The sequence below is a fragment of the Crocodylus siamensis genome, chromosome 4 (genome assembly GCF_052110815.1).
Source record: "Crocodylus siamensis isolate JL-2025a chromosome 4, ASM5211081v1, whole genome shotgun sequence".
Classification (NCBI taxonomy): domain Eukaryota; kingdom Metazoa; phylum Chordata; order Crocodylia; family Crocodylidae; genus Crocodylus; species Crocodylus siamensis.
In genome coordinates, this window is record NC_143398.1 from 67,958,966 (window position 1) to 67,986,938 (window position 27,973).

The window sequence follows — 27,973 nt, forward strand, 5'->3', positions numbered from 1 at the left end:
GGGATTCTGCCAAACCACTAACCTTGTGTAATTGATTGACCTGAGTAAACACCCTTTGTGGCCCAATGAATTATAAAAAGACAGTACTGAGCAGATAAATGCCACTGGCTTCCAAACCAACTGAAACCATGAAAGTGATATTATTGGCTTTGGTTTATATTCCATTTACCATAGCCCTAGAAAGGTAAGAAAGCATTTCAGGTATCACAGTTTATTTCATGCTCAGCTGACTTAATGATCTCTGTGTGTTATCATGAAGGCCAGTTCTGTTTCATTTAGGTTTTTTAAAAAGATGAATTGTGCTGGGGGAGGGAAGGCCAGTTAATGTTCTGCATGTTTATTTTGTTTGCTCAGGGTCCCTTTAGTTCGATTTAAATCCATCAAGAAGCAACTTCATGAAAAGGGAGAACTGGAGGTATTTTGGAGTAATCACCAACCTGACATTTTTGCACGGAGATATCTGCATTGCTTCCCTTCAGATATCTTTTTACCAGCCACTTCAGAAAAGCTGTATGATTACATGAATGTGAGTACCGTCTTGTGCAGTAGAATCAAAGAGATTATTTATTGTTTTGAGGGTAGGTTTTGTTCAGCATACTTGAAATCTGGTGTCCTACATGAGGCTGAGGCTAATTGCAGATCAATTTACATCAAATGTTACACCCTTATAAATTAAATTGCTGGTTTGCAAAAGATTGGTTGTGAAACACAAGCAGAATTAGGATAGAAATGAAGTCTATTGGAAATGTCCCTATAGATCAGCTCATGTAGTACTATACTGATTTTATTGAATCTCCACATGACCGTTGATTTGAATGAAGGATTGGGACCTATAATAGTAGTCTATTTTGTATTTAGCTGAAATAAAACTTTTTAGCATGTTACAAAATAAAAAAACTCCTCTGTCCGAACACGTTAGGACACAAATCAGTGTTTAATTAATTAAGACACAGAAACACTAGTAGAGTTCTATTTTCTATTACTGTACTTGAAGTACCTTAAGTATTAAATAGGCAAATGTCTGATTCCAGCCTTGATAATTTTATTGTCCAAAGAAACTTGAAAGATAAAAGACTGGGCCTTGGGTGGAACATTACATCACACAATGACTGAGCTTCTTACCTTCATGCACACCATACGTTTTGTGATCTACAGCATTGTTTGGCTTTGTCTTTGATTGGCAGTGTTAACATTTCTCTGTGAAGAAAATGAGGTTGCACAGGCCTCTCAGAGGACATTGTGTTTAGTTAGAAGAAAGAGAAGGCATGGCAGCTGGATTTGCAGGGAAGTCCCAATGTGGCGGGCTGAAAAGAAAAAGACCCAGAGACTGGAGTGGGAGAAGAATGCAAAAGGTTAAAACAATCCTCTTCAGAATTAGAACCGGCCACAAGTTTTCAAAATTTAGATTTTTTGGGGGGTTGGTTATTCAGATTTTGACAGAAAATGTTGTCATAGTTTTTATTGTTCCAATCTTTGAATGCCAACATAAAAAAATCCCCCCAACCCTTAAATACAAACAGCATTTAAATATAGTTTGTAGATATTTTTAGTGTTTTTTCAATCAGCTCTGACAGTCAGTAACACTCCCAACCTATTCATGGCACTGACTGGGGCAGGGAGGGAAGCACTGGACAGCTTTAAGGCAGGCCTGCCCTGTCCCAAGGGGAAATGCTATTGAGAGGTGGCTCTGAGGCAGCCATTCATAGGTTTGAGAGACTGTCAGGAGCAGCCCAGACTGGCCTGGCCCTGCCCTGCCCTGCTCTGAGGAGAAATGGGCAAACTAGTGCCTTCTTGCACCTCATCTTGAATCGCTGAATTATATAAAATTTCCAAAAATGATAGAAGCACATCAGCCGTTCCAGCTTCCCCCAGGACTGTGGCAGTTTGACTCTCCACACAGCGAAGCAGCTTTATCCAACATGAATAGGTTGTGAAAGGAATTTTATACAATGAGTGGGATCCTGCATACTTTGCCAAAACTTACCTCCTCACCCCCCACGCCCCAAAAACAAAATAAAACAAAACAAACCTGCAACACTTCTGTTCTTGCTATATAGGTCTTGAATGATTTTTATAAAAATACAAGTACTAGAAATATTGGGAAAAGCAGCTGCTAGTAGAATGACTTCTATCACTGATTCTGAGTAGATAGACTATTTAATCTAGTCAAAACTTCAGTGCTTATGAATTAGGGTTTATTTGTCTCTCTAGCTTTGAACAGTATGTCTGGAGTATGTGACTGTTACGTATCATATCATAAATCAAAATAATAATGATAGTAGTAATAATATGAGATAAGAATGAAATGGAATTCCACTTCTATCTGTTATGGTGGAGGTAGCACAAATGAACTGGAAATGCTGGGTGCATCTACATGTTTATTAGTGTGCTTTTGCTAATGCATATTAAATTTAGCACCTCCATTGTGGGGTATTATAAACAGGTCCATTAGCTTCTTTTAATGTGCATTGGTAAAAGCACACTTGTTTTTGTGATGCTTTAATGAACCTTAAAATCAGGGACAGATTAACCTTTTAGTGGGCCCTAGGTAAATATTTATGGGCCCCTACTTTTTTTCACTCAATAATTATAATATGTAAAATAAACAACTGGGCACCTTCTTCACTTAGAGCCCTAGGCATGTGCCCAGTTTGCCTATGCATTAATCCAGCCCTGATTAAAATAGACTAATGCACATTAAAACACCCATTTAGGGCATCTATACATGTGCTCTGTGGGTGGGGAAGCACCTTAATTAGAGCAGCACCATAGGCGATAGAAAGGCGGCTAACAGAGCTTCACCCCCCAAATGTGGGGCAGCAGTAGGGCTGCAAGGCAGCCCAGCTGAGGGCTTCCAGCAGCTGCAGTGGGAATGAGGAGGGAGAGAGGCAGGCACTGCCCACTAAACAATGCAGGACTGAGCCATGAGCTGCTTGTCCGGGGAGCGCGGCTCCTGCTGCTGCATGCACTCTGGGAGGTGTGGGGCGGGGGGTGCCCCCAGTCTGCGCAGGGCAGTGTGGGCTGTCGCTCTGGGCTAGGGCCGGGGCTGCTCAGGGCTCTTCCTGGTGGGGCGAGCAGCGGTGGCACTGGGAGGGTTCTACGGTTGGGGGGACAGCTGCAGCCACCCCGAGATTCTCCATAACCCACCCAACCTCCCTCCCAGTGCCACTGCTGCCCACCCCCACTGTAGCACAGCCCCCACAGCCAGGAAGAGCCCGGTGCTGCCCAGGCCCCAGCCCGCACCAGCAGCCTGTGCTGCCCTGCGTAGATCAGGGGCACATGCCCCCCTTGCCTCCTGGGCGATAGCTACCACCCCCTCCCCATGCCCCATGGACAGTTCGCAGCTCTGTCCAACATCCTGTCCTGCCCCAGGGGCTCCGGTCCCTCTGGCCCAGTGAAACAGCTGAGGCTGGTCCCACTCTAGCCCCCTGCTCCAGGCCCCTTGGGCAGTGCAGGGCTGGGGCCGGGGCCGGTGCAAGGAGGCAGTTGGGGCTGGGGGGTGGCAGACTCATTGGTGTGGGAGGCGTTGGCGCTGGGCAGTGCCCCTGGGCTTGGGGGAAGGGATCCCATTTCAGGGCCCAGCTCACCTCAGCTCCCTCCTGGTCCCAGCCCCAGCCCCAGCCCTAGACACATTCCCTCTCCTTTCCCCCCTGCCCCTCCTCCCACAGACTTCCCTGCCTGGGGGTGTGTGTGTGCACATGTGCACACTTGCTCGGCCCTCCCCACCCCCAATTCTTTTCTCCCTCCGCCTATGAATGGCACTCTAATTAAAGTGCCTGGTGCAACTCATGTATCAGCATCCCTGTGCTTCAAAGTGGCAGTGGGGGTGCTTTATCTAAAGCTCATTTGACGCGTTTTAGATAAAACACCCCTACCACCATTTTGAAGCACAGGAACCCTGATACATGAGATGCAGATGCTGGCAGCAGACTCCATTAATCAAGTTTGCTCTGATATGCTGTCAGAGCAGCTTCTGTGCTCATTTATAGGCACCCATAGATGCTCCTGAGGTAAAAAAAACCTCTCTCTCGGTTCGTTTTCTTTGGAGGCTCATTGAATAACAAATCCTTAGGCACACATTGTTGGTGAGACAAAAGGTATATATTTGCAAATAGGGTCAGAGGGAGAAGACAAAAGATCAAAACCCTCTGCCCCCCAGCACAATCATTAGCAGGCTTTTATCCCCTCTCTTCTGGCACGTGTACAGAAACAGGAACTCTTACAACTCATTTCCGGTTCATACAAACATGCATGAGACTACGTCAGATCATGCATCCCATGTGTATTATAATTAACTACTTAAGTATGCGGGGCGGATAGGCTTAATATGTATTAGGTTATTGCGCGTGCTTAGAAGGGACCCAAGGTTACTCAAGGTTCAACCTGAAGGCTAAAATGGCAATTACTCTTATCTTAGCCTAAGAACTGTGGGAGCTATGAAAGAAAGTGTGATTTAGTGTAACAAAGAGATAGTAAATTTGCAGAACAAAGAGAGAATGATATCTTAGTACAAAGAGCTCTTGGAGTTTTTCCTTCAGTTTCCAACCCCCCCTTCCCTCTCTCATTAAGGAGACAAGGAGGGCTGGCAGCCGTGCTTATTCAGAGGACAACACTATTGATGGGAGCTAACAGCTATTGATAATGCATTTTTAATAATATTTCTAACAATATTCCCCCCTCAAGATGCTTTCTGATCTTTACTTCATTTGGGCATATCAAGATAATTACGAGGAATTTTTCTGAGGACCATGACTTTTGCTACAGTCTGTGCTTTTAGAGGGACTGCTGCGACCTGCATTCCTTCTACTGTGGTGGTTATCAATCTAGTAAGACAAGGAATGAGACAAGGGATAAAAATCAAACCAGTTAGAGCACACAAAAGTACAAACCCTACTTTTTTCCACCAGGGTCCTCCAAATAATTGAAACCACCAGTCCTTATTCCATGTGGTTTCCCACGTTTGTATTGGTACATGGGCTATTTTTCTAATCTCTTTGGCAATCTCTAAGACCACCTTCCCGTTATCATCTATTTGGAGGCAACAGTTAGAAAGGTTGAACTTTCCACAGACTCCGCCATCCTCTGCGAGTAAATAGTCTAAAGCCATTCGATTTTGGTATATGGCTTCCCTCATCTGAGAACTTTGTCGAGCCAGCAACTCGAGAGCAGTGGCGGTCTGGTTAGTAATTACTTCCAAGACTGCCTGCAACCGAATGATTCTATTCAGCATATATATTGGTGTCCGGTAGCCCCAACTCCCATCATTAGCCCATGTAGCTGGTCCATAATACTCAATAATCCTCTGAGGAGGCCACTCATCCTCCTTCCACTTTTGGGAGCCACCCTGTGTCAAACTTACATCAATACTTCTCTTGGCCCTGTTCCAATCATCATACAAAGAGACTCCCAGCTTATTTCCAACCTCAGATGGTAACAAAAAGAAAGATGGTACAATTACTCCAATATAGCAGGTTCCTGTCCACCCTCGTGGTAGGACCGTATAGGCACGCTTTCCACAAATCCAATAATGTCCTTTTAGGGCCCTGTGTTCCCCTCCCAAGGCTAGGGGGTCACGGCTGTGGAAAAGAAGGGGATAGTATTTGGTGCCCTTATGCCCTAAAGGGCCAGTGTGATAGTTACTCAGTTTAAACTGACATTTCCATACGCCATCTTTATCCCTATACTCGCACTTGGTTATTTCATTTGTGTCATTTAAGGCACTCCAATATGCATTAAACCTTGCCACTGTGCCATTCAGGTGTGCCCATTGCCACTTATAAATGTAGGTAAATCGTTCGCCTCGGGTCTTTTCATATGCCTGACATCTGGTAGGGTCAGGATCGAAAGGTAATATTCTTGTCCTTTTGAGATTTTGCATCTGTGTGGAGATTGGGAGCCTAATGGCAGCAGAATTCCATTGATCAGCATACTTGCTGCATACTCGGGCCCATTTTAATGTCCATGTACACTGACTATGTCCTAAACTCCTTCCTGTACCATTACTGCTAATACAGTACTCTCCCAATGCCACTTGGGAAAGATCCCAGCTGTGGTTCTCATCCCATTCTTGACCAGTACTCTTAACATCTGCTTTGTCACTGACTAACCATTTTGGGGCCAAAGGAAAAGCCCTCCAAGGCCACTGTTCTCCGGCCTCTCGGAGCCCCTCACAGGCCCAGCAGTTGGTAAGATTAAAAGTACTTGCAATCCTCTCCATCATATCAACATACAAATTTGTCCCTGGGGGACTAATTTGGGAAAGCGGGGGCATAGGCCAGTGGCTAAGGCTATGCAATCCTGCTTCTTTCATTATGCAGATAACAACAAGGCACATTAAGATTCCCACCATATTTTCCCTTTTACTTTCTGGACTAATTTTCTGAACTTTGATTAAGCCGTCTCAGGCGCACTTGGAGATCACCAGTAGGTTCACAGCTCCACTTGCTGGCTTCTTGTTCCGAAGACGACTCAGCTTCCAGAGTGAGTTCGTCTTGGGAGTTGTTGTCCTCTGACGCTTGTGGATGTCGTTTCACACGGGTATGGTGTATCCAACGGTCATGGCCAGCGATCTTTACAGCGGTGTGGGTTGTTAGAAGTACCTGGAAAGGGCCACTCCACCTCTCAGTCAGAGGTTCCTTTTTCCACCGCTGCACCAAGACCCAGTCTCCCGGGGAGAAGTCATGTACCGGTACGTCTAAAGGCAGGCGCTGAAAGGAGGCTGCATACCTGTGAAGAGAAAACAAGACAGACTGCAAAGCAATAACGTACATATGAAGCTCACTATTACCTAATTCAAAAGTTACATTCTCTCGCATCCCAGGAGGTAAGACTCGAGGGGGCTTGCCAAACATAATTTCATATGGGGTCAATTTAAGGCCCCGTCGGGGAGTGTTCCGAATGCAAGTAAGGGCGAGCGGCAATGCTTGAGGCCACTTAAGACGTGTTTCAATACAGATTTTGGTGAGCAAAGTCTTTAAAGTCCTATTCATGCTTTCCACTTGTCCTGAACTCTGTGGTCTCCATGGTGTGTGTAATTTCCAAGTAACCTTGAGAGTTTGCGCGACTTCTTGAACCACCTTTCCCACGAAGTGTTGTCCTTGATCCGACTCAATGGACTCAGGCAGGGAATACCGTGGAATGATCTCCTGCAACAAATACTTCACTACTGTAGCCGCAGTGGCAGTCCTGGTGGGCCAGGTCTCGACCCAACCAGAGAGCTGGTCTACCATGACAAGTAAAAACCCGTGATGTCCGGACCGTGGGAGCTCGGCAAAATCAATCTGCCATGCCTGTCCAGGGTACGCTGCCCAGGGTCTACCTCCCATTGGCACAGGGGGTTTCCTTCGGGGGTTTACTTTCTGACATGTGATGCACTTGGTAGCAATGCGCTGAGCTTCTACATATAGCCCTGGAGCTACTGCTTGGCGGATCACTAGATCACCCATGGCCAAACCTCCCATATGGGTTCTTGCATGGAGCTGTTGCAGCACCTCCCTAAGCAATGGCCTGGGTATCATGACTTTCCCTCCTGGTACTATCCACCACCCCTGGGAGTTCTTTTCTGCACAAGCTCTTTGTGCAAATTTATCTTCTTCAGGGGAATACTGTGGGACTAAATCTTGGATGTCTGGCCATATGGCATGGGACATGGCCTGCTTGGATACCTCCTCCGCTTCTCCCCAATAAATGCAGCTTCCTTTGCTGCTGAATCAGCCTTTGTATTTCCAAGCTTATGCTTTTCCTCAGCAGCCTTCCCATGGGCCCGCACATGAATGACTGCTACCTCTTTAGGCTGGTGGAGTGCCTCTAGTAGCTTGATAATCTGGGGGCCATTAGCAATTTTATTCCCAGAGGCCGTAATGAAACCCCTTTCTTTCCACAATAGTCCGTGTGCATGGACTGTAGAAAAAGCATAGCGAGAGTCAGTGTATATATTAACCCGCTGGTCTGTCCCCAGCTGTAATGGCCTGTGCCGACCATGAGCTCGGCAATGACTCCCTCCATACTACCTTATCCAGGGTTACCACTGCACATCCTGTTCGTCTTTTTCCATCGATGACAGAGCTGGAGCCGTCTACGAAGTATTCAACATCTGGGTCCTCAATTGGGTCCTCAGCAAGATCAGGTCGCACCTGTGTGGTTTGATTTAGGATCTCAAGGCAGTCATGCGTCGGTTTCCCTGGCTCCGGCAGCAAGGTTGCAGGGTTTAAGGCTGTAGTATGTTTGAAAGTAAGTCCTGGATTAGAGACCAAAAATATCTCATACCGTGATTGTCTGGAGGGGTTAAGAAATTTCCCTCCTTCAGTCCCTAGGATCTGGGGAACTCCATGAGGAGTGAGTATTTCCATATCCGCACCCATGACTATCTTCTGGGCTTCTTCAACAACCACTGCTGTGGCTGCCACAGCCCGAAGACAGGCTGGCCACCCGAGTGCCACTGGATCTAGAACCTTTGAGTAATATCCCACGGGTCTCCAGGTCGGGCCCGATGGCTGTGTCAGCACCCCTGATGCAACCCCTCGATTCTCATGAACATACAGTCGATATGGCTTTTTACTGTTTGGGATGGCCAGGGCTGGGGGCTGGGTTAATGCTGCTTTAAGCAGATCAAAGGCATGCTGCATTTCTTTATTCCATTTCCATTTAGTGAGACTCTCCTTAGTCAGTGAGTCATATAGTGGTCTAGCCTTCCCACCATAATCTGGTATCCATAGTCGACAGAACCCAGTTAGCCCTAGGAATGCCCGCAGCTCCTTGGGTGACTTAGGTGGGGTTAGACCTTGGATTGCCTGTATGCGATCTGCACTTAGGGCTCTGACTCCTTTTGAGAGCTTATATCCCAAAAATGTGACTTCAGGCTGACATATCTGGGCTTTCTCTCTAGAAACTTTATATCCTTTTTCCCCCAGAGTGTTTAGGAGTGACCTGGTGGCTTCCTCACAGAGCTGCAAGTTTGGGCTTGCAACTAGCAGGTCATCCACATACTGGAGGAGAGTCACTGCGGGGTGTGATCCCTTCCACTCCTCCAAGTCCTTCTGAAGGGCAAGTCCGAAAATATGAGGGGCTGCTACGAATCCTTGTGGGAGAACTGTCCACATGAGTTGGGCTTTATGGAAGGTGTCTGGATCCTCCCATTCAAAAGCAAACAATTTTTGACTGTCTCGGTGAAGGGGAATAGAGAAGAAAGCATCTTTCAAATCTAGCACTGAAAATATTTCAGCTTCCCCCGGTACTTGTGTCAAAATCGTGTGAGGGTTCGGGACTACAGGATGGTCTGAAAGGACCTTCTTATTTACTGCCCGTAAGTCTTGGACCAGTCTGTATGAGACCCCATCTGCCTTCGGCACTCCAAGGATGGGGGTGTTATAGGGTGAAGACCCTTCCACTAGCCATCCGTACCTCTTGTATTTCTCTATTAACGGCTTGAGTCCAGCTCTGGCCGCTCGGCTGAGTGGGTACTGCTTTACCCGAACGGTCCCCTCCCCATCCTTGAGTACGATCCTTACCGGGGAGACGAACTTAGCTCGCGCAGGGGTTCCATCAGCCCATACTGAGGGGTCTACTCCAGTCATGTGATCTTCTGGACTTACTGCAGGGCGTCGGTCCTCCAGGAGAGCCATCTGATAGTTCGAGCTCTGCTTGACAGGTAGCTGGACCACCATCTGATCGTCTCTGAAAAAGATCTCAGCTTGCAATTTTGTGAGTAAGTCCCGCCCAAGGAGTGCAACCGGGCAACTTGGAGAATACACAAAGGAGTGCTCAAGCAAATGATCCCCCACTTTGGTGAGGAGTGGTTTACAAACAGGGAGTCGGGATTGTGTTCCCTCAATCCCTTCTACAAGTACATGCTGTTCACTAGTTCCTGCACAGGGGGGTTTTTCTGGAATCATTGAAAATGTAGCCCCAGTATCCACCAAGGCTTCAAAGTTTTTGCCACCAACCCTAATGGTTACCATGGGATCTTCTCGGGCTCCAACCCGAAGGGTAGTGGTCTTAGATCCCTGTCCCCTTCATTCTGAATCCTCACCCTTGTCTTCTGCCCGCATGAGGTGACCTCTCGGTTCCCTCTCTCTCTTCTCCTTCAACTTCGGGCATTCCCTTTTCCAGTGTCCTTTCTCTTTGCAATAAGCACAAACGTCTGCTCCCACTCTTTCTCCTTTCCCCTTCTGCATCCCAGCCTTTTCAGAGTTCCCTCCAGTTATAGCAGCTGCTAGTGCTGCCATCTGTCGCTGAGCCTTTTTATCCTCCTTGCGCTCCTGCACTTGCTCACGATTCCCATACACCTTATATGCAATTTCCACCAGCTCTGAAATCGGTTTCCCAGCACCTCCCTCAGTTTTCTGTAACTTCTTACGGATATCAGCAGCAGATTGACCAATAAACATAAGATTTACCATGCGCTGGTTATCTGGGGCTTCTGGATCCAGATCCGAAAACCTGCGAAACGCCTCATACAGCCTCCCAAGGAAAGCTGAGGGATCCTCCTCTTTTCCCTGTCTCACTTCATACAACTTAGACAGATTGGTAACCCGAGGCACTGCCTTTCCCATTGCTTCCACTATAATTCCCAGATACCGTGCACTCAGCTCTCTGCCTTCGGCAGTGTGATTATCCCATCTCGGCTCTTCTACAGGGAAGGTATCACGCAGAGTACGACCAGCAGCACCCTCTAACTCAACTCTGGCTGTCGCAATACGCTCTGCTGTACCTAACACTAATCTCCTCTCCTCCGGGGTTAGGAGGGTCTGGAGCATCATCTGGACATCAGCCCAAGTGGGTCGATGAGTCTGCCCAATAGATCGAAACAAATCCCTCATCTTTTCAGGGTCTTCACGAAAAGAGGGGCTCTGATTCTTCCAGTTAAATAAATCTGAAGTGCTAAATGGGGTGTAGACAAAAGTTGCAGTGCCTCCTTCCCCAATAACCTCTCGCATCGGACAGTTCAACACCGGCTGTGACTCTACAGGCTTGCGCAAATAATAACCCTTATTTCCTGATTCAGATGAGGCACTTGGCTGAGGCTCACGCTCTAACTCATTAGGTATGCCTTGGTACGTCGGTGGTGGTCTCTCTAAGGGAGGGGGCGGTGGTGCAGAAGGACTGGATGCCGAGGAGGCGTCTGACTCATCTTCGCTACCCGACAGGGCAACCGGAGCACGGGTCCGGTACTCAGCCAATTCAGAATTCCCCCCTCATTAGACTCAGGAAGTACAGGCACCCCCCCCCCCGAGTCTTTTTCTTAACAAGCATCACATGAGACTTTACTAAGTAATTCTTAATCCAAGGTGGCTGATTTTGAACCACCCACAACCAACAATCAATATAAGGAAACTGATTCCAATACCCATTTTGCATAACAATTTCATGGATAGCTATCACTTCTTTTAGCACAAAGGATCCTTTCGGGGTCCAGTGGACCCCAAATGTTGGCCACTCGAGTTGACAAAACTTAGTTAAATCACCTTTTTTCATTTTTATTCCGTAATCGGCCGGCCTTACAAATTTATTAAAATGATGTAATAAGCACCTTAGAGGGGTATCCGTGTTTTCTACATGGGAGCTAACCATACCCATTTTGCCCACAAAAGTGCACCCAAGGCACACCAAATACCAAAAGACCCTTACAGCAGATGATTTACCATGAGAACATGCACACCTCCTGCTCCGGACCCAGAACCAAATTGGGCAAAGGGAATTCGTATACTCACTCAGATACCCCAGAGATCTTGATCCAAAGCCAAAAATGTGTACCTGGAGACTCCAAAAAAAAAACAAAATTTGCATAGGAGCCCTTAGTGTTCCGGATGTCCCAGCTCACACCTCAAGCCCCCCCTCAGGGCGAGCCAAAAAGAAAGGCTCGGCGCGCAACCCCCCCAGGGGGGCAGAGACGATGTGCCGACGAACTCCGGAGTCAACCAAAGAAAGCCCCACGTTGGGCGCCAGAATGAGGTAAAAAAAAACTCTCTCTCGGTTCGTTTTCTTTGGAGGCTCATTGAATAACAAATCCTTAGGCACACATTGTTGGTGAGACAAAAGGTATATATTTGCAAATAGGGTCAGAGGGAGAAGACAAAAGATCAAAACCCTCTGCCCCCCAGCACAATCATTAGCAGGCTTTTATCCCCTCTCTTCTGGCACGTGTACAGAAACAGGAACTCTTACAACTCATTTCCGGTTCATACAAACATGCATGAGAATACGTCAGATCATGCATCCCATGTGTATTATAATTAACTACTTAAGTATGCGGGGCGGATAGGCTTAATATGTATTAGGTTATTGCGCGTGCTTAGAAGGGACCCAAGGTTACTCAAGGTTCAACCTGAAGGCTAAAATGGCAATTACTCTTATCTTAGCCTAAGAACTGTGGGAGCTATGAAAGAAAGTGTGATTTAGTGTAACAAAGAGATAGTAAATTTGCAGAACAAAGAGAGAATGATACCTTAGTACAAAGAGCTCTTGGAGTTTTTCCTTCAGTTTCCAACCCCCCCTTCCCTCTCTCATTAAGGAGACAAGGAGGGCTGGCAGCCATGCTTATTCAGAGGACAACACTATTGATGGGAGCTAACAGCTATTGATAATGCATTTTTAATAATATTTCTAACACTCCCACTGATTCTCAGAGTAAAGTTCAAAGAACAAAAATCTAAATTTCTATCTAAGTGGATAAGTTAATTGAAGTTTGGGGGTTTTTTAAGCTAAAAAAGGAAACATCATGTCATCACTGAATGATATAGGTAGAGCAGTTTGCTTACTTATAGAATCATAGAAAGTTAGGGTTGGAAGGGGTTTCAGGAGGTCATCTATTCCAACCCCCTGCTCAAAGCAGGACCACCCCCAATTAGATCATCCCAGTCAAAGCTTTGTCTAGCCGGGTTTTAAAAACCTCTAAGGATGGAGCTTCCACCACCTCTCTGGGTAAATTATGCAGTGCTATTGCTGTGTAAGTGTTATGATGCAGTGTTATTACTTTTTCTTTTTTTAATTGAGCGGGAGTCCTGGATCAAGACCCAAAGGATTTACACTATGCAAGATAAAGACAATAATACACTTTACATATATAACATACTGGTTAATTCAGTGTTAAGCTGTTGCAGGCTTTCCCATCTAACTGTATTGTTGTTGTTAATTACCAGGTAAGTTGTTGCACAGAAACTGATAAAAAAGGACAAAGCCCTACCTTTCAGAGCTTGTATTCTCACTTTAAAGTTAATACAGTGAAGTGATTAAAAATGGGAGGAAAGGCAACATAGAAAATCAGTCAGTGACTTGGTTGTGGCACGTGCTCATCTGGATGTTCTGTTATGTTTAACTCACTTTTGTGGTTTTACATTCTCTGACTGGGAGTACAGACCATGTTCTATTCTGTACTGAATATATTAATGTCAATATACTAAAAATAAATATCAAAATATTTGCATCATTACAAAATATTTTGCTTCTGACTACTGCTTTTTCTACTTGTAATCTGGATTCCAGAAATGCCTTTTTCTAAAAATAGGTCTCAAAAGCTGAAGTGCTACTCCATGGGCAGATATGGGCACCAAGCACTTAGAGCTTGAAAGCTGATAAACTCTTTACTTCAGAGTTCATGTATTCTCACATTATCTCTATCTGCATTTTATACCCAAGAGCCATCCAAGGCTTCTTTATCGACTTGATAAGTTTTGTGTGGTGCATCAGATAGAGGCTGAGAAAAAGAGAATGGAGTTGATCAGCTTGTGTTAACTTACTAATTATTACTGACTGGAATGCATCCCAATAAAGTCTATAGTACTATGTCCTAATATTATCATATTTGCACTGCCTGTCAATTACTGTTCAGATATTTGTGAAATCAACATGGCTAAATGTTACTGTTCTTATGACGATGAAACTTCCAGTCACTTTGCATCTGTACTTGCTTCACTTGAAGTCATTGGAAAAACTCCTACTGGCTTCAAGTAATAACAGGTTTAAGATCTTGCTAGGAAGTCTTTAAAGATATCCAACATCCTAGACGACACTACAGTAAGATTTGACTTAATCGAATATTCATGGGACAACGAAGGAATGGGTTGCCTGGCAGAGGTCATATTTAATTTAAAGTCAAGTTGTAAATTCAGTCCTTTTTAGGAATAATCTGTATTGAACTAGGTCTAAACTGCTTGCATATTTTTCCTTCAGGCCCAGTACTATGGGGTGATAAAAGTTGGGACCCCTCCTCAGAAATTTACAGTGGTATTCGACACTGGATCGTCCAATTTTTGGGTCCCTTCAGCCTACTGCATCAGTGAAGCCTGCAGTAAGAAATGTTATATCCCTTTAAGCTTTTAACTCTTTTAATGACAGAGACCATTCTTCCTGTTTAAAGTAGTTCCCCTGAACTGAAAACATTTTTTGCTGAATAATATGTTCAACTAAAAAGCAAACACATTTAATGAAAAAACATCAGTTTCACACAATAGCTGTACTTCAAAGCCCTATTATAGAACTATTATTCTGAGATATTCAGTTCCAATTTTATTTATTATTGAACAATGGTGAAGGAACTGATATTCTCCATTACTATACATAATATTTCCAGTATTGCAAACTCTAGAATTTGACATTGCTAATTCTACAGAACAGGACCGAATGTAGCATAACAAGATAAATCTGTTTCCATTTTACTGGTTAGGTGTGTCTGAAAAAGGAGTCTATGGAAGTATGGTTAAAGGAATGTATCTCAAAAGAGTCATCTGTTGAGATGCACTGTATACCCAGTACCACCCACCCACTACCACCTTTGTGCTTGAAAAGTCTCAGAAACAACATTTAGACATAGTACTCTTGGGAACATTTAAGACTTAATGGCTTGGGACAGAAATTACACATAAACTGGTATAAGTGATCAGAAACCAGTTCAAATCTGTAACACAACAGAACTTCAGTGCACATAAACCACTTTCAAAATGGCCAGAACCATTTTAAGAAAAACCTGGATGGATGTAGTATCAGACTTAAGGGCACATACAGAAGTGAAGTTTCTGGGTCTAACTCATGGCAATTAATAGAAATTGCCATGAGTTATATTGTTCCTCTTAGTCCAACATATGTTAGCTGTTGGATTGGGAGGGTGGAGGATGGGAACTGATCCAGGGAGGGAGGCTGCATGTTGCCCTGCTTTCCTGTGTCTCTTCCCCTGGCTCTGCCCCCATTCTCAGAGTTTCGTTTCTGTCCTTGGATGGTGGGGGGAGAAGGCGGGGGGGGGAAGTCTTCTGGGGTTTTCTCAGCCCTGATGGAGTAGGGGGTAGGGTAGATTGGAGCCCCCACCAAAGTGAGAGGCTCCAATCCACCCGTACCCCAACTCCAGCAGGCCTGAGAACCTCAGAAGGGACCTCTTTCCCATGCCTTCTCCCCAACCAATCCAGAGAGAGCAGCTGAGCCAGACTGCTTTTGCAGCTGGATCAGACAAAAATTAATTAAGTCACTTTGCTTAGGAGTGGTTTAATTTGACCCCTCATAAAATCACAACTTTAGAGTGATTTCAAGGAGCTGATCGTGTGACAAATATAATTTCTGTCTGCACCTTAACTGATTCAGGTTAAATTGGTTTATTGAACGTCTATCCCAGATCCCATCCAGGTTCCAGTTAACTTACAGTCCCCCAGCATCCCAGGATGTTTTATATTTTCACAAATCCCCCTTCGTAGGGTGGATGGGCTAGACTTGGCCCAAGCTATCTGGTCCAGCTAAGCTGGGAGTCATGCTCTAGCACCCCCCCCCCCGACTTCTGGCCTGGGCTACTGGAGACATGTGGCTGCATTTCTGGAATCAAAAGTCAATGTCTGTTCACTTGTTTATTGGTTCAATCTATGCAGCTTAGACTAACTTGCAAAATTGAATGGATTCAACCTCAGGTTTTTTGACTGTCTGTACTTAGCCAGTGCAACACACAGATAAAATCAGAGTGGAGTACTAGGATAGAAAGGTTACAAATGTGCCTACTGGGGAGAACATCTGATATGTGAGTGGTATCATTTGGATGCTATTCCTAACCTTGATTATGACTACCAATCTAATCTGACTAGCTGGCTGCCCCTACCAACCCAGTGGTACTGGGTACTCTGTGAAAACAACTACAACTCTTTCTCTTCCTGATATCTTTAGGGAACCAGGGTCTCACATTTATCCTGTAATGTAGGAATGTAGGTACTCTCCTTATTCACTACACTGTTGAGACTTAGGGCCCTAGTACCTAACAGCATGAGATCCATAACTCTCAGCATCCTTTTTTGGCCATCTTCCCTCTTTTCTATAGCAGTGGAAATGGAAAGACTCCTTTGTCGCAGCAGTTGTTGTTACGCTGATCTTTTGTCTAGGAGAGGTGAAAGATGTCTCAGAATTCATAGGGCTTGAGAAAAAACCTAGTGTTCCCAAGGATTTATGGTCAGAGCAGGCTGACTTTGTACTTTCCTCCTCAAAGAAACAGAGAGTAGGAGTCTGGAAGCTGCCTTTGAAAGCTGTCTGGAAGGCCTTGGAAGACCCTTTGACTTGGTGGTGTTTGAAATCTAGATTAGAACATTGGCTCTTTCATATAGACTAGCATTGGGTTACTATTTTATTTCTGTTTTATCCATCCCTCACGTTTGCCATAATATGCAACCTCTGCTGCTGCCAGTCCCAGCTGCTAATTGGCATTCTGACACTGGAAAAAATGCAAGGCAAAAGGAAACTTGAGAAAGTGAAAACATTTGTGGAAATAGCAGGATAATATATATTTTTAATGCAGAAAGGAAATGAATCATTTAAGTGTTTGGGGAACAAAGTGAGCATTGCAATGTTATGGCAGGCATCCATCCCTTACTGTATTATTTTGTTTGCTTGAATGTATCTGAGAAGGCTGGTGCATTCCTCATCTTTGGGCTTAAACATGCATTTTGTTTTCTCAGGGGTTCATGAAAAATTCAACTCCTTTCTATCACACTCCTATCAGCATGGAGGTCAAGCCTTTTCTCTACAGTATGGTACTGGGCAGCTTCTAGGCATTGCTGGCAAAGACACAGTACAAGTGAGTGAAACTACTAAGTCATCAGAACCACTCTGTAGACTGGGTGTTTATTACTTTCCAGATGGGCAAGATGTTGATATTGACCTAATTTGGGGCCTGCCTTACATGTTACTCCTGTTATGCTGACGCAGCTGCTATCAGTGGAGAGGGTTGAGCTGGAGCCCTTCAGGGTGGAAGCAGGAGAGGAAAAAAGCTGTCAGCACAGTGTTGTCTGTGAGAAGCCCTTAGCTGCAGAAATTTCTCATTCTTTAGTCCAAAATAGCATGAATCTGACCTTGAGGGCTTACTGCAAGGTCCAGCAGTGTACTCAAATTTTTGTGATGTGGTGTTTGTGACAAAGGACTGTGTTGCTGGGGCTTTGATTTCATCTCTGAATCCAACATAAGGAATAGCTGTTGTTTCAGTCTTTTTATCTGGCTGTATTTTAAGTTCATAGCAAAGAGGCCTAGAAAAGACATGTTTAATGTAGTATAAAGTAAATGGGCCAAAGCTTAATTAAGACAGACTTAAGATTCTGTCTTGCCTGCTTATCAGAAGTTTTAATGCAGCTAAACTTATGATCATGGCATGAGACACCATGGCTACATCCCTACAAGCAGGGGCACGCAGTTGCTGTGGGGAAAAAAAACAGCAGCACAAATTCACGTTGCTGCTTTTTGCTCCAGTGCACAGCCCTGCATGTGGAGTTAGTACGGGGGAAAAATTCTCCAGGTGAGGTAGGGGAGGCTGGGAGCCTTACCTGGGGTATTGGGGGCCTCTCAGGGTTGCAGCGGTGGTGATCCAGGAACATGGAGCCTGGCTGGCTGGCCACACACTGGGTTTGGGCAACGCATGCTGCCACCACGTGCACTGCCCCACTTTTTTCTGGAGAAGTTTTTGACACTGGGATCTCCCAGCATGAGAGCAGCTCTGCACACTGCATGTGCACGCTTGTCTGGATGCTGCTCACCAGGCAACATAATTCTATGTTTTTCGGTTGTTGGGTTTTTTTTAAGCATTTAATTTCATTGGCTTTATGAATGATTTCTCAGTGTCTGTGTAAAAAACAAACAACCCCTCCCCCCTAAACAAACAAACAAACACCAACCCCCCCCCCAAAAAAAACCTGCTGCTCCTTCTCCACTGCATCTGACTTCTTGGAAGTGAGTACCCTAGTCAAGTCCATAGGTTGCATATTAACCCCTTCACTGTCCCTGAATTGTCTTTTCATCTTGTTTCTCCACCACAGTCTATTTCTCTTTTTTTTCAGCCCTCCTCCCCACAGAAATGTAAGGATTCATATTGGGACCGCAGGAGAAGGGGCTAGAGAGTGGATCTGGGAACAGTATAGGGTCTAGCATGAAATAAGCAGGACATTTTTAGAAGACAAGGTAGAGATGGGTATGTGGAGGAGCTTGGAGGGCAGAACTGGAGCCCATACAATATAGCCTCTCTCACAAAGGGGCACAGGGTGGGATACACTAGCTATGATAAATCCTGAGTGACTGCAATCAGTTTGGGAATGATCAGAGTGATAGTCTGAGCTTCAAGTAAATGTACATATGCTAGAAGAATGGAGTAATTTTGTAAAATGCTTGTGGTATTATGGCGCTATTTCACCAGAATTTTTAGCTCAAAAGATCCAGATCTGGATCAGAAATCCTATTGGGCCAATTATTTGGAGTTCCCTGTTCAAACTGTAAAGTTAGAACAGGGCATATCATTGTTTAGTGTTCGACATCTGCCTGAAAGCAAAAGGAGCACTAATTTCTGTTGCAAGGCAAAATAAACATAGATACAGGTACTGGGTTAGTCTTGGACTTGCAATTTGTTTCAACATGATGTCATTTCCCCTCCTGCTGAAGGTCTGAGAAGTGATGAGAATAATATCTGCCTCTTCTGCCCTTTACTCATGTTTTGTTGTCATTAGCTTGTAAATAACTGGCAGCCTTTAAAGAGTTTTTTTTTCCAGCCATATCCTCACTGGTGTGATGCATGCTGCACTATTGTAAGGGCCCTGCCACATGTTCAAATGAAAGCTTGGTAGAAACCAGCTATAAAGTTACACATATTTTCAAGCACTAACTCTGTAGGTAGTTGGCTCTTATAGCTGGATGGGCATCTTTTATGGCGTGATAACTAATTTGCACATATGGCTGGTATAAACTTATTGTGTGATTAACCAGTGAACTGCATAATATATGTAAGACATGACAGGGGCTTTACTAACACAAGTACCTTTACACTCCAAACATTACATTTAATAGAGCTAATGCACTTAATCACCTAACATGCAACTAGCATGGCTATTTCCTGTTATCTATCATTTATTACTCTAATTTTCTTTTCTTTTCTTTTTGTAATAATGGCCAGATTAGCAATATTTCTATAGAGGCACAGGATTTTGGACAGTCTGTCTTTGAACCAGGCATGACCTTTGCCCTTGCACACTTTGATGGAGTAATGGGTTTAGGATATCCATCTTTGGCAGTCGGCAACGCTCTTCCGGTGTTTGACAGTATGATGAACCAACACTTAGTAGAGGAGCCGGTGTTTTCTTTCCACTTGAACAGGTTAGTTTTTAACACTGAGTAAATTGACGGTGTCAAAAGAAGCAGATTTCTATTTACTGTAAATGGAGAAAACTGTCCATTTGTACATTTCTTCAGCTTGTAAAAAGAAAACATTATCAGAAAGTTATTTAGATAGAGAGACTAGTGGAGCATAGCATAATGTCCCTAGAAATGTCCTGAGAAATGCTATTAAATTTGGTTTTTTAATATAATACTTCTTGTAACTCAGATTATCTTCACTGCATAATACGCAACCAATGCAAAAAAGTGAAAGCTCCCTGTTCTATTGATGTACTAATCTGAAGAATTTTCATTTGAAACCTTTCTTAAAGTGAAAACATGGTCATATTTTTTGAACTTTTTGATGAAAAGCAACCTCTCCCACCTTATTTGTTTGAATATTTTTCAGTTTAATTACTTAATCTGTTTTTTCACTTATTTTTTTTTCTCTTCTTCCCTTTTCCACTTTTCACAAAAAAAAGTAGGGTGAAAGGAAGGAGTGAAAAAGGGGAAAGCAAAGACCTCATGTTTTATCAGACCAGAAAATTGTTGAACTTTGTTTACAAAACATATTTATCAGTTGCTGAGAAGCTGCCATAAGAACAGTTGCATCCAACTTTTTCTGTATTTTGAGCAAAGAATTCATAGATTCATAGATTTCTAGGGTCAGAAGGGACCTGTTAGAACATTGAGTCCAACCCCTTGCTATGGGCAGGAAAGAGCCCTGAGGTTAAGTAACCCCAGCCAGGTGCTTGTCTAATCTCCTTTTGAACACCTCCAAGGTAGGGGAAAGCACCACCTTCCTTGGAAGCCCATTCCATATTTTGGCAACCCTCACTGTAAAGAACTTCTTCCTGATGTCCAATTTAAACTCTCCTTCAGTTTATGGCCATTGTTTCTAATAACCCCAAGGGGCACCCTGGTAACCAAACAAAGTATTCCCTATTCCCTGCTGACCCACCTGATGAGTTTGTAGACAGCCTTGAGATCACCTCTCAGCCTTCTCTTGTGGAGGCTGAAGAGATTCAGGTCCCTCAATTAGTCTTCATAGGATCTTACCTGCAGACCCTCAACCATATGAGTTGCCCTCCTCTGAACCCTTTCCAAGTTATCCACATCCCTCTTGAAGTACGGCGCCCAAAACTGGATGCAGTACTCTAGCTGTGGGCTCACCAGTGCCTCATAGAGGGGAATTATCATTTCATGATACACTTACTAATGCAAGAAAGACTGTTTGCCTAGCAAGTAGAGGTAAAGATCACTACTGTGTTTTAACTAAGCACAGTATTTCATAGGAAAAGGAATCCTCTTCTAATTTTAGTTTCCGAGCTCAAACCCAGAGTGATTCCATTTCAATCAACAGCTTCACCCTGCATTCATATGGAGAGTGAGACCAGAAACTGGCCAGAGCCACTGCTTGTATCTTACCCCCACAACTCTCAATGACCTAAATATAGTTTTGTTTTTTGGGGTTTTTGGTTGGTTGGGGTTTTTTTTTTGGGTGGGGGGAGAGCTTGGTAAGGGATTTAGGATGGGAGCTTCTGATTGGAGACAGCAAATAATATAATTTAAAAATAATTTAATTTAAGTATAACTTAAAATTGGAAGTCTTAAGCTTTCACTGTAACTTATCCATTTAAAAAAACCCAAGATGTGAAAGGGTTGGAATTGAAAGTTGATTCCTCTTTACATTTCATGTACTTTGATTTGCCTATGTATTTATCTATCTGTTTTGTTTTATGTTTAGAGGAGACGACATTGAAAATGGTGGAGAATTGATCTTAGGGGGAATAGATCATTCCCTCTACAAAGGTTCAATTCATTGGGTCCCAGTCACTGAGAAAAGCTACTGGCAAATTCATGTTAACAAGTAAGTATGCACATGTATAAATAGCATCAAACTGCTTCTATGTGTGGAGAAGAAAATATATGTTAATTCAATCCCAGGAAATCTATGCTGCAGTAACCTACCTGTAGGTACTCCTTTGCAAAGGCCCTACTTCAAGGAGGACACTGAAGAGAGTTAGCGTTTCCTGGGCTACAGTAATGTTTCTAAAAGCCACTTGAAGGAATGTCCTTTATTAATATGACACCTGTCAGGTTACTAAATATTATTCCCAGGATACAGGTCTTGTAGCTAAGACACTGAAGAACTGAGTTCAGTTTCCACAGTGGTCCTGTGTGACTTTGCTCAAGATGTTTAGTCTGTCTGTGCCATAGTTTGTAGCATGTCCACTGATGGTAATAAAATGATAGTGATTATCATTAATTTCCACTAGGGTTGGAAGGGACCTCAATGGATCATTGAGTCCAACCCTCTGCCTGTGGCAGGAAAAAGTGCTGGGGTTGTGTGACCCCAGCCAGGTGCTTGTCCAGTCTCTTCTTGAAGACCTCCAAGGTAGGGGAGAGCACCACCTACCTTGGAAGTCCATTCCAGATTCTGGCAACCCAAACCATGAAGAAGTTCTTTCTGATGTTCAACCTAAGTCTACTCTCTATCAGCTTGTGGCCATTGTTCCTGGTTATTCCAAGGGGTGCCCTGGCAGACAGAACATCTCCTATTCCCTGCTGCCCCCTCCCCCCGGTGAATTTGTATACTGCCACAAGATCCTTCCTCAGCCTTCTCTTGCGGAGGGTGAAAAGGTCCAGGCCCCTCAGCCTTTCCTCATAGGGCCTTCTCTGCAGGCCTCTAGCCATATGAGTAGCCCTCCTCTGGACCCTCTCAAGGTTGTCCGTATCTCTCTTGAATTTCAGCGCTCAGAATTGGACACAGTATTTCAGCTGCAGCCTGACCAATGCCACATAGAGGGGAAGCATCACCTCTCTGGACCATAAATCAGACATTGTCAAGGCCAGTGGTAGGCCTTATATTTGTTCAAAGTTATTTAGCTTACCCTGAAGTATAGGAGCAACACGTCTCTCCATTGACCCAGTCACCCACATTTATTTTGAAAGGATTCATTTCCATAAATCAATTGTGGGCTTCATATAGCACAGATCTGTATTGTTGCATCAAAAGAAAATCAGCATATCGGGAGTCATACTTGAGAAGGAATGCAGATGAGATAGAAATATTTCCTGAAACATGGAGATTACTTAAAAGGATATTGTTTTACAAAAACCTTAACCATTTGGATAGGGCCTGATGCACCTACATTGCATTGCAAAAGGCAGTTAGCTCTGCTAATTACTTTGTTACATTGATGACTCATATTTATCTTGGAGTTGACAAGACTCTGAGATCGCTTTCTGCTACTGTGCAGCTGAGAAGGTGATTCCCCAGACTATATGTGTGCTAGTGATTCCCTCTCTCTAGGTGCAGCACTTTGTACTTGTCCTTGTTGAACTGCATCCTATTGTTCTCTGCCCACTCCTCTAACTTGTCCAGGTCCACCTGGATTTGGTTTCTTTCCATCAGTGTGTTTATTTCACCCCATAATTTTGTGTCATCTGTGAATTTGGACAGAGTGCTTTCCGTGCTCTCATCCAGGTCACTGAGGAAGATACTGAACAGCACCAGCCCAAGGACCAAGCCTTGGGGGACCCCACTGCCCACATCTTTCCTGGTTGATACCGATCTGTCCACCCCCACTCTTTGGGTATGACCCTTAAGCCAATTTGCCACCCACATGACTGTGTAATCACCTATGGCGCAGCTGTTCAGTTTGTTTATGAGAATAGGATGGGATACCCTGTCAAAGGCCTTCATAAAGTCCAAGTAGATAACATCTACCTTGACTCCTGCATTTAAGCATTTAGTGACCTGGTCATAAAGAAATAAGGTTAGTCAGGCAGGATCTACCTGCTATGAACCTATGTTGGTTCCATTATTTACCTGCTGGACTTGATTAAAGTCCCTGCTAACTCTGTCACCAGTCTCTGTATCTTTATACTGAATAAAGTGCCTGCATATGTTCTTATTTTTCTCATGCAGCGTGAAAGTCCAGGGACGGATTGTGTTTTGTGCTCACGGTTGTGAAGCCATTGTTGATTCAGGAACTTCTCTTATTACTGGCCCCTCTTCCCAAATAAGACGCCTTCAGGAGTACATTGGGGCAAGTCCAACACAAACTGGAGAGGTAAAAACCACAGACTAAGAAAGCAATTCAAAAGGAAGGGCAGCAGTAATTTTGTCCCAAAACTTAGGATATGGCATTGCAGGGAAAGGGAGAAAATGATGGACATTAGGCAAGAAGTAAGACCTTTGCAATACAGATATCGGGGAGCCGGTGTGGGGGGAGGGAAGGTATTTGCATTGTATTGTTTTTTCATCCTCCTTCCCTTCCTCCTTTTCCAAGATATCTCCTCTCCTCAATAATGATACATATATAACTACTGGAAGTAGCTCTTTAAGGTTTTTTCCTGCTAAGGATGCCCAGAGAATCATGACATCATATACCAGATCGAATATCTTTTTGTAAACCAAGGGAAAAATGACCTTTCCCAGGTCTTAGGGCATGACTGGTATCTCTTCCAAGTCCAGGAAGAGTTCCTGTAATAACCAAGAAATTAAGCTAAAAACTGTAATTTATTTGCACCCCCTTGTTCTACCACTGAAGGACTATGGTATCGTCCAGACCTGTGGGTCTCTAGTTATTAGGCTAAATGCTAACGTCATCAGAACTCCTGCAGAGAATCAGATTGAGCCAGGCCTTCTCTTTTCTATCCTTCCCATCTTCTGCACACATTTACTCCCTGGGACCTTTTTCATTCTTTTTTTCTTCCCTGCTTATATCTCTCTCCCCACCTGCTTCTTTTTTTCCTTCCCTGCGTTGTGTCTCGACTTTGTGCTGTGTTCTGTTGCCATCCTCAGCTTTTACTCTCATCCTTCTAAAGCTCTATTTGCTCTCCACTTTCCTTGCCACTTCCTTCTTTCCATACGCAGCTCAATTTCAGATCTCCATTGTTTCCACTCCCTTCCTCACTATGCTACCTCCCGGTCAGTGCCAGTGTCATCCTCTGATGCTCTTGCTTCTTCAGGGACTTTTCCTTTGATGTCAAAACAGCTTTATTTAATTACTTCACAGCTTTCCATTTGTAGGCTGTCCTCCATGTTGATTTCTATGTGCATTTATTGGGTTGGATCATGTGAATTTTGAGACTTTTCTGTGGAACACTGACTGCTGTATGGCAGACAAGGTTATTTGGGTGAATCTGATATCTTTTATTAGACCAACTTAAATAGTTGGAAAACAATTTTTAAGCAAGCTTTTGGGTTAAAATTGTTAAAACTTAAAAATTGTTTTCCAACTATTTAAGTTGGTCTAATAAAAGATATCAGATTCACCCAAAGAACCTCATCTGCTTATGTCCTTAGACCAACACAGCTGCAACCTACACCCCTGTGACTGCCGTATATAAGTTAAACTTTTCCACTAGTGTTTTTCAAGTTTGGGTCTCCACCCTTCATGAACTCCTACTGCTGAGCTTGTGATATGAGGTGTGGCATATGAAAAGACTGAATTTGGGTTCAAAAACTTGTGCTTTATATATATGATATTTAGTTAATCTATAAAGGTGCGTCGTTACCCTGCCTTCTGTATGAAAACACTGCCATCATGAGGTGTGTTTTATGTATTACATCATGAGGGCAGTGCTATACATTTTTAAGAGGCAAGGATTTCTTAGGGTGATATATTTTACTGGACCAACTACATAGCAGAGTTAGACAAGCTTTTGAATGCAAGACATTCTTCGTCGATTTTGAGTACTTTTCAGTACTAGGGCTTCTTTCTTTGCTGTGGCTCACATTTCCCTAGTGCATAGTGGGTAACATTTTCACATGACTTAACTTCTGCAACGTCTAAAGTACTGAGGTAACAAGAGTGAGACAGCTAAACTCTATCCCTCTCTAGGGACAGTGTCATTTATTTTTGCCAGTGCTTTACTGCTGACCTTTGGCTGACTTGCTGATTCAATTACTGCATTGCCACAACTTCAATACCTACAACACAACAAACACACATATGGTTTCTTTTCACTTTTCATTTTTTTTCTATTCACTTTTCAGCAATCTTGATTACAGCTCATTCTGTTGCAAAGTCCTTTTCTAAAGCAACATTAAGTCTACATGGTGAACCTTGAAAATAAGTCAATGCCAAAGATAACGTAGAAAGCACAGTTTTAATTCTGCCCCCTTTGTGCTTATTTGTGCCTGATTCACAACTGTGTTATTCCAGTTTTGATTATGTCTAGTTAACATCAGTGATTTTCAGTTTACTAATTCTAAGAGAAACCTGTTTTGTTTCCAGTCTAAAGTGCATGCACATGCATGTTTAAGATAATAAGTGAGCACATAAATAAAGGTGATATTTATCATTCATACGTGCAAAAAGGAATAGTTAAAATCATGTATTCAATTTATATTCAAGCAAAAAATAAACAGGGCATGAGAGGGAGACTTTTTCCCCACAGAGTCACACAGTTTTTTATTTTCACTACTTGGAATATGATTTTAGGCAATGTTAAAATGATATTACTCAGTCAAGTTTCAATTTCTGTTTCAAAGTAGCCTGAACATATAATGTTGCATCCAACTTTTGTAGATATTAAAGACAAATCAAAATACAGAGGCAGATTACCTTAGCATAAGTGGTTGCAAATGCCAGTGGCTGCAACAGGATTTGTATTCCCATATACCAGGAATTAAATTGTCCCAGCCAGTTTTGTATAAATGACATTTGGTTATGACCCTCATATCCCACAATGAATCCTCATGGCTGTTACACTGATGCTGTATATACCACAGGATACTTAACTGCTCTATTTGAGTCATGTTTCTCAGAATGGACTCAATGGGCATACAAGCCAATGAGTGCATCTACAAGTACAATTAGCATGCAGAAATAAACTCCAGTGCAGTTTGTCCCAGAGTTTATTTCTGCCGGGTGCAGAATTTACACATACACCTGGGACTGCAGCACGTTGAGCCAGGGTAGAGTAGACCTGGGCTAGCAAGGGATCTGGAGGGTCAGCCTGCCAGCCTGGGACTGTTGTGCCCTGGCTCAGTGTGCTGTGGAAGGGTTGGCTGGGACACAAGGGTGCTACAGTTGGGGGATAACCGGCAACCAGTCCCAGTCACCATCTACACATACATTTTGGTGTGCTTAACTACTCTGCTATAGGATAGTACCTGTCCTGGACAGTATCATCCTACACAGAATTAATTTACTGCACCCTAATACGGGCGCATGTGTAAATGGTAATGTTTTACAGTGGAACTAATTAGTCAGCTCCACAGTAAAGTGCATGTGTAGATGCACCCAATATTGTATAAAACACAATGTGTAAAATAGCAAAGGCATAAACTAGTTTTACAAAATTCTACATTACTTTCTTATAGGAGACTTGTAAAGCAATATGTCAAAACAATAAAGCTGACTATAAAGCTTCCCTTGGATTTGAGGCTGCTATGGCCTATAGCATCTGTGACCTACAGACGTTCTAAATGGGCTCTATTCACCAGAAACTATGATAATCTATAGAAAGGGATGGGTTGTGGTGGGAAGGTGCTTCTTTAGGGGTTTTTGAGAACAGGCTATACCTTGGAAGCAGCTCCCAGAACTGAGGCAGACTGGGAGGAGGAGGAGTGCACACAGCACAGCCTACTAATATTTCCTTTATAAGAGACAGTGAGCACCCACAAGAGTGTGGCTGTGCTCACTAGTCTAGCATCTGTCTTCACATTTGTCATTCTTGCTGTTTAGGGACATCAGTACCTGGCCTTGATTTTCCTACTTGTGTTAGGAGCCTGGGGTGTTAAACCAGTGCCTGAAACTGAGATATCCCAGGTTGCTTCCACCACTTGCACTCCTATGCAGGGCCATCATATAACCCTGAATGTTTGATATGTTACAGCTATTTTGTATTCAGCAACATACTCCCAGATTTGGTTCTCTGGTTGATGTGTAGGTTTGAAAGTTGATAGACGGATAGCCATTTTTAATTAAAAAAAGCAGTGTAAAACACCAAACATAGGAACCTCAAGTCAACCAATTTATTGTTTTACAGTTCATTGTAGACTGCAGAAGACTGTCAAGCTTGCCACGTATAAGCTTCACTATTGGACACAAAGAATACAAGTTAACAGCGGAACAATATATAATAAAGGTATGTCTATAAATTCTGACAAACTTTTCCTACCTGACTCTGAGATGACAAAATATTGCTCTAAATATAAGTGCATTTTCCATTCTAGGAGTCCATAGATGGAAGATCCTTGTGCATCAGTGGCTTTCAGTCTCTGGACATCACCACTCATTCTGGACAGCTTTGGATCTTAGGAGATGTATTTATGTCTGCATACTACTGTGTTTTTGATCGTGGACATGACAGAGTGGGGTTTGCAAAAAGTGTTCATAGAAAGGAGCATTTCTAAGGTCTTACTGGC

The 27,973-nt window shown here is 43.6% G+C and overlaps 1 protein-coding gene across 1 annotated transcript; it reads left to right on the plus strand.

Annotated features, from left to right (window-relative positions):
* The first annotated feature begins 98 nt into the window (after positions 1–98).
* LOC149865833 (cathepsin E-A-like) lies at positions 99–27,972 on the plus strand. The gene is made up of 9 exons (XM_090042516.1): positions 99–184; positions 355–526; positions 14,167–14,284; positions 16,914–17,032; positions 19,385–19,584; positions 21,332–21,454; positions 23,519–23,663; positions 27,595–27,693; positions 27,782–27,972. The coding sequence occupies exons 1-9, from the start codon at positions 99–101 to the stop codon at positions 27,959–27,961; spliced, it is 1,242 nt and encodes a 413-aa protein (XP_089898642.1). The 3' UTR covers positions 27,962–27,972.
* The last annotated feature ends 1 nt before the right edge of the window (position 27,973 follows it).

Bases quoted from the DNA above. Each gene is read 5' to 3' on its own strand.
- LOC149865833 (XM_090042516.1), top strand. From the start codon at position 99: ATGCCACTGGCTTCCAAACCAACTGAAACCATGAAAGTGATATTATTG. The intron at 527-14,166 runs GTGAGTACCGTC...TTTTTCCTTCAG, and splicing joins AGCTGTATGATTACATGAAT to GCCCAGTACTATGGGGTGAT. The intron at 19,585-21,331 runs GTTAGTTTTTAA...TTTTATGTTTAG, and splicing joins TTTTCTTTCCACTTGAACAG to AGGAGACGACATTGAAAATG.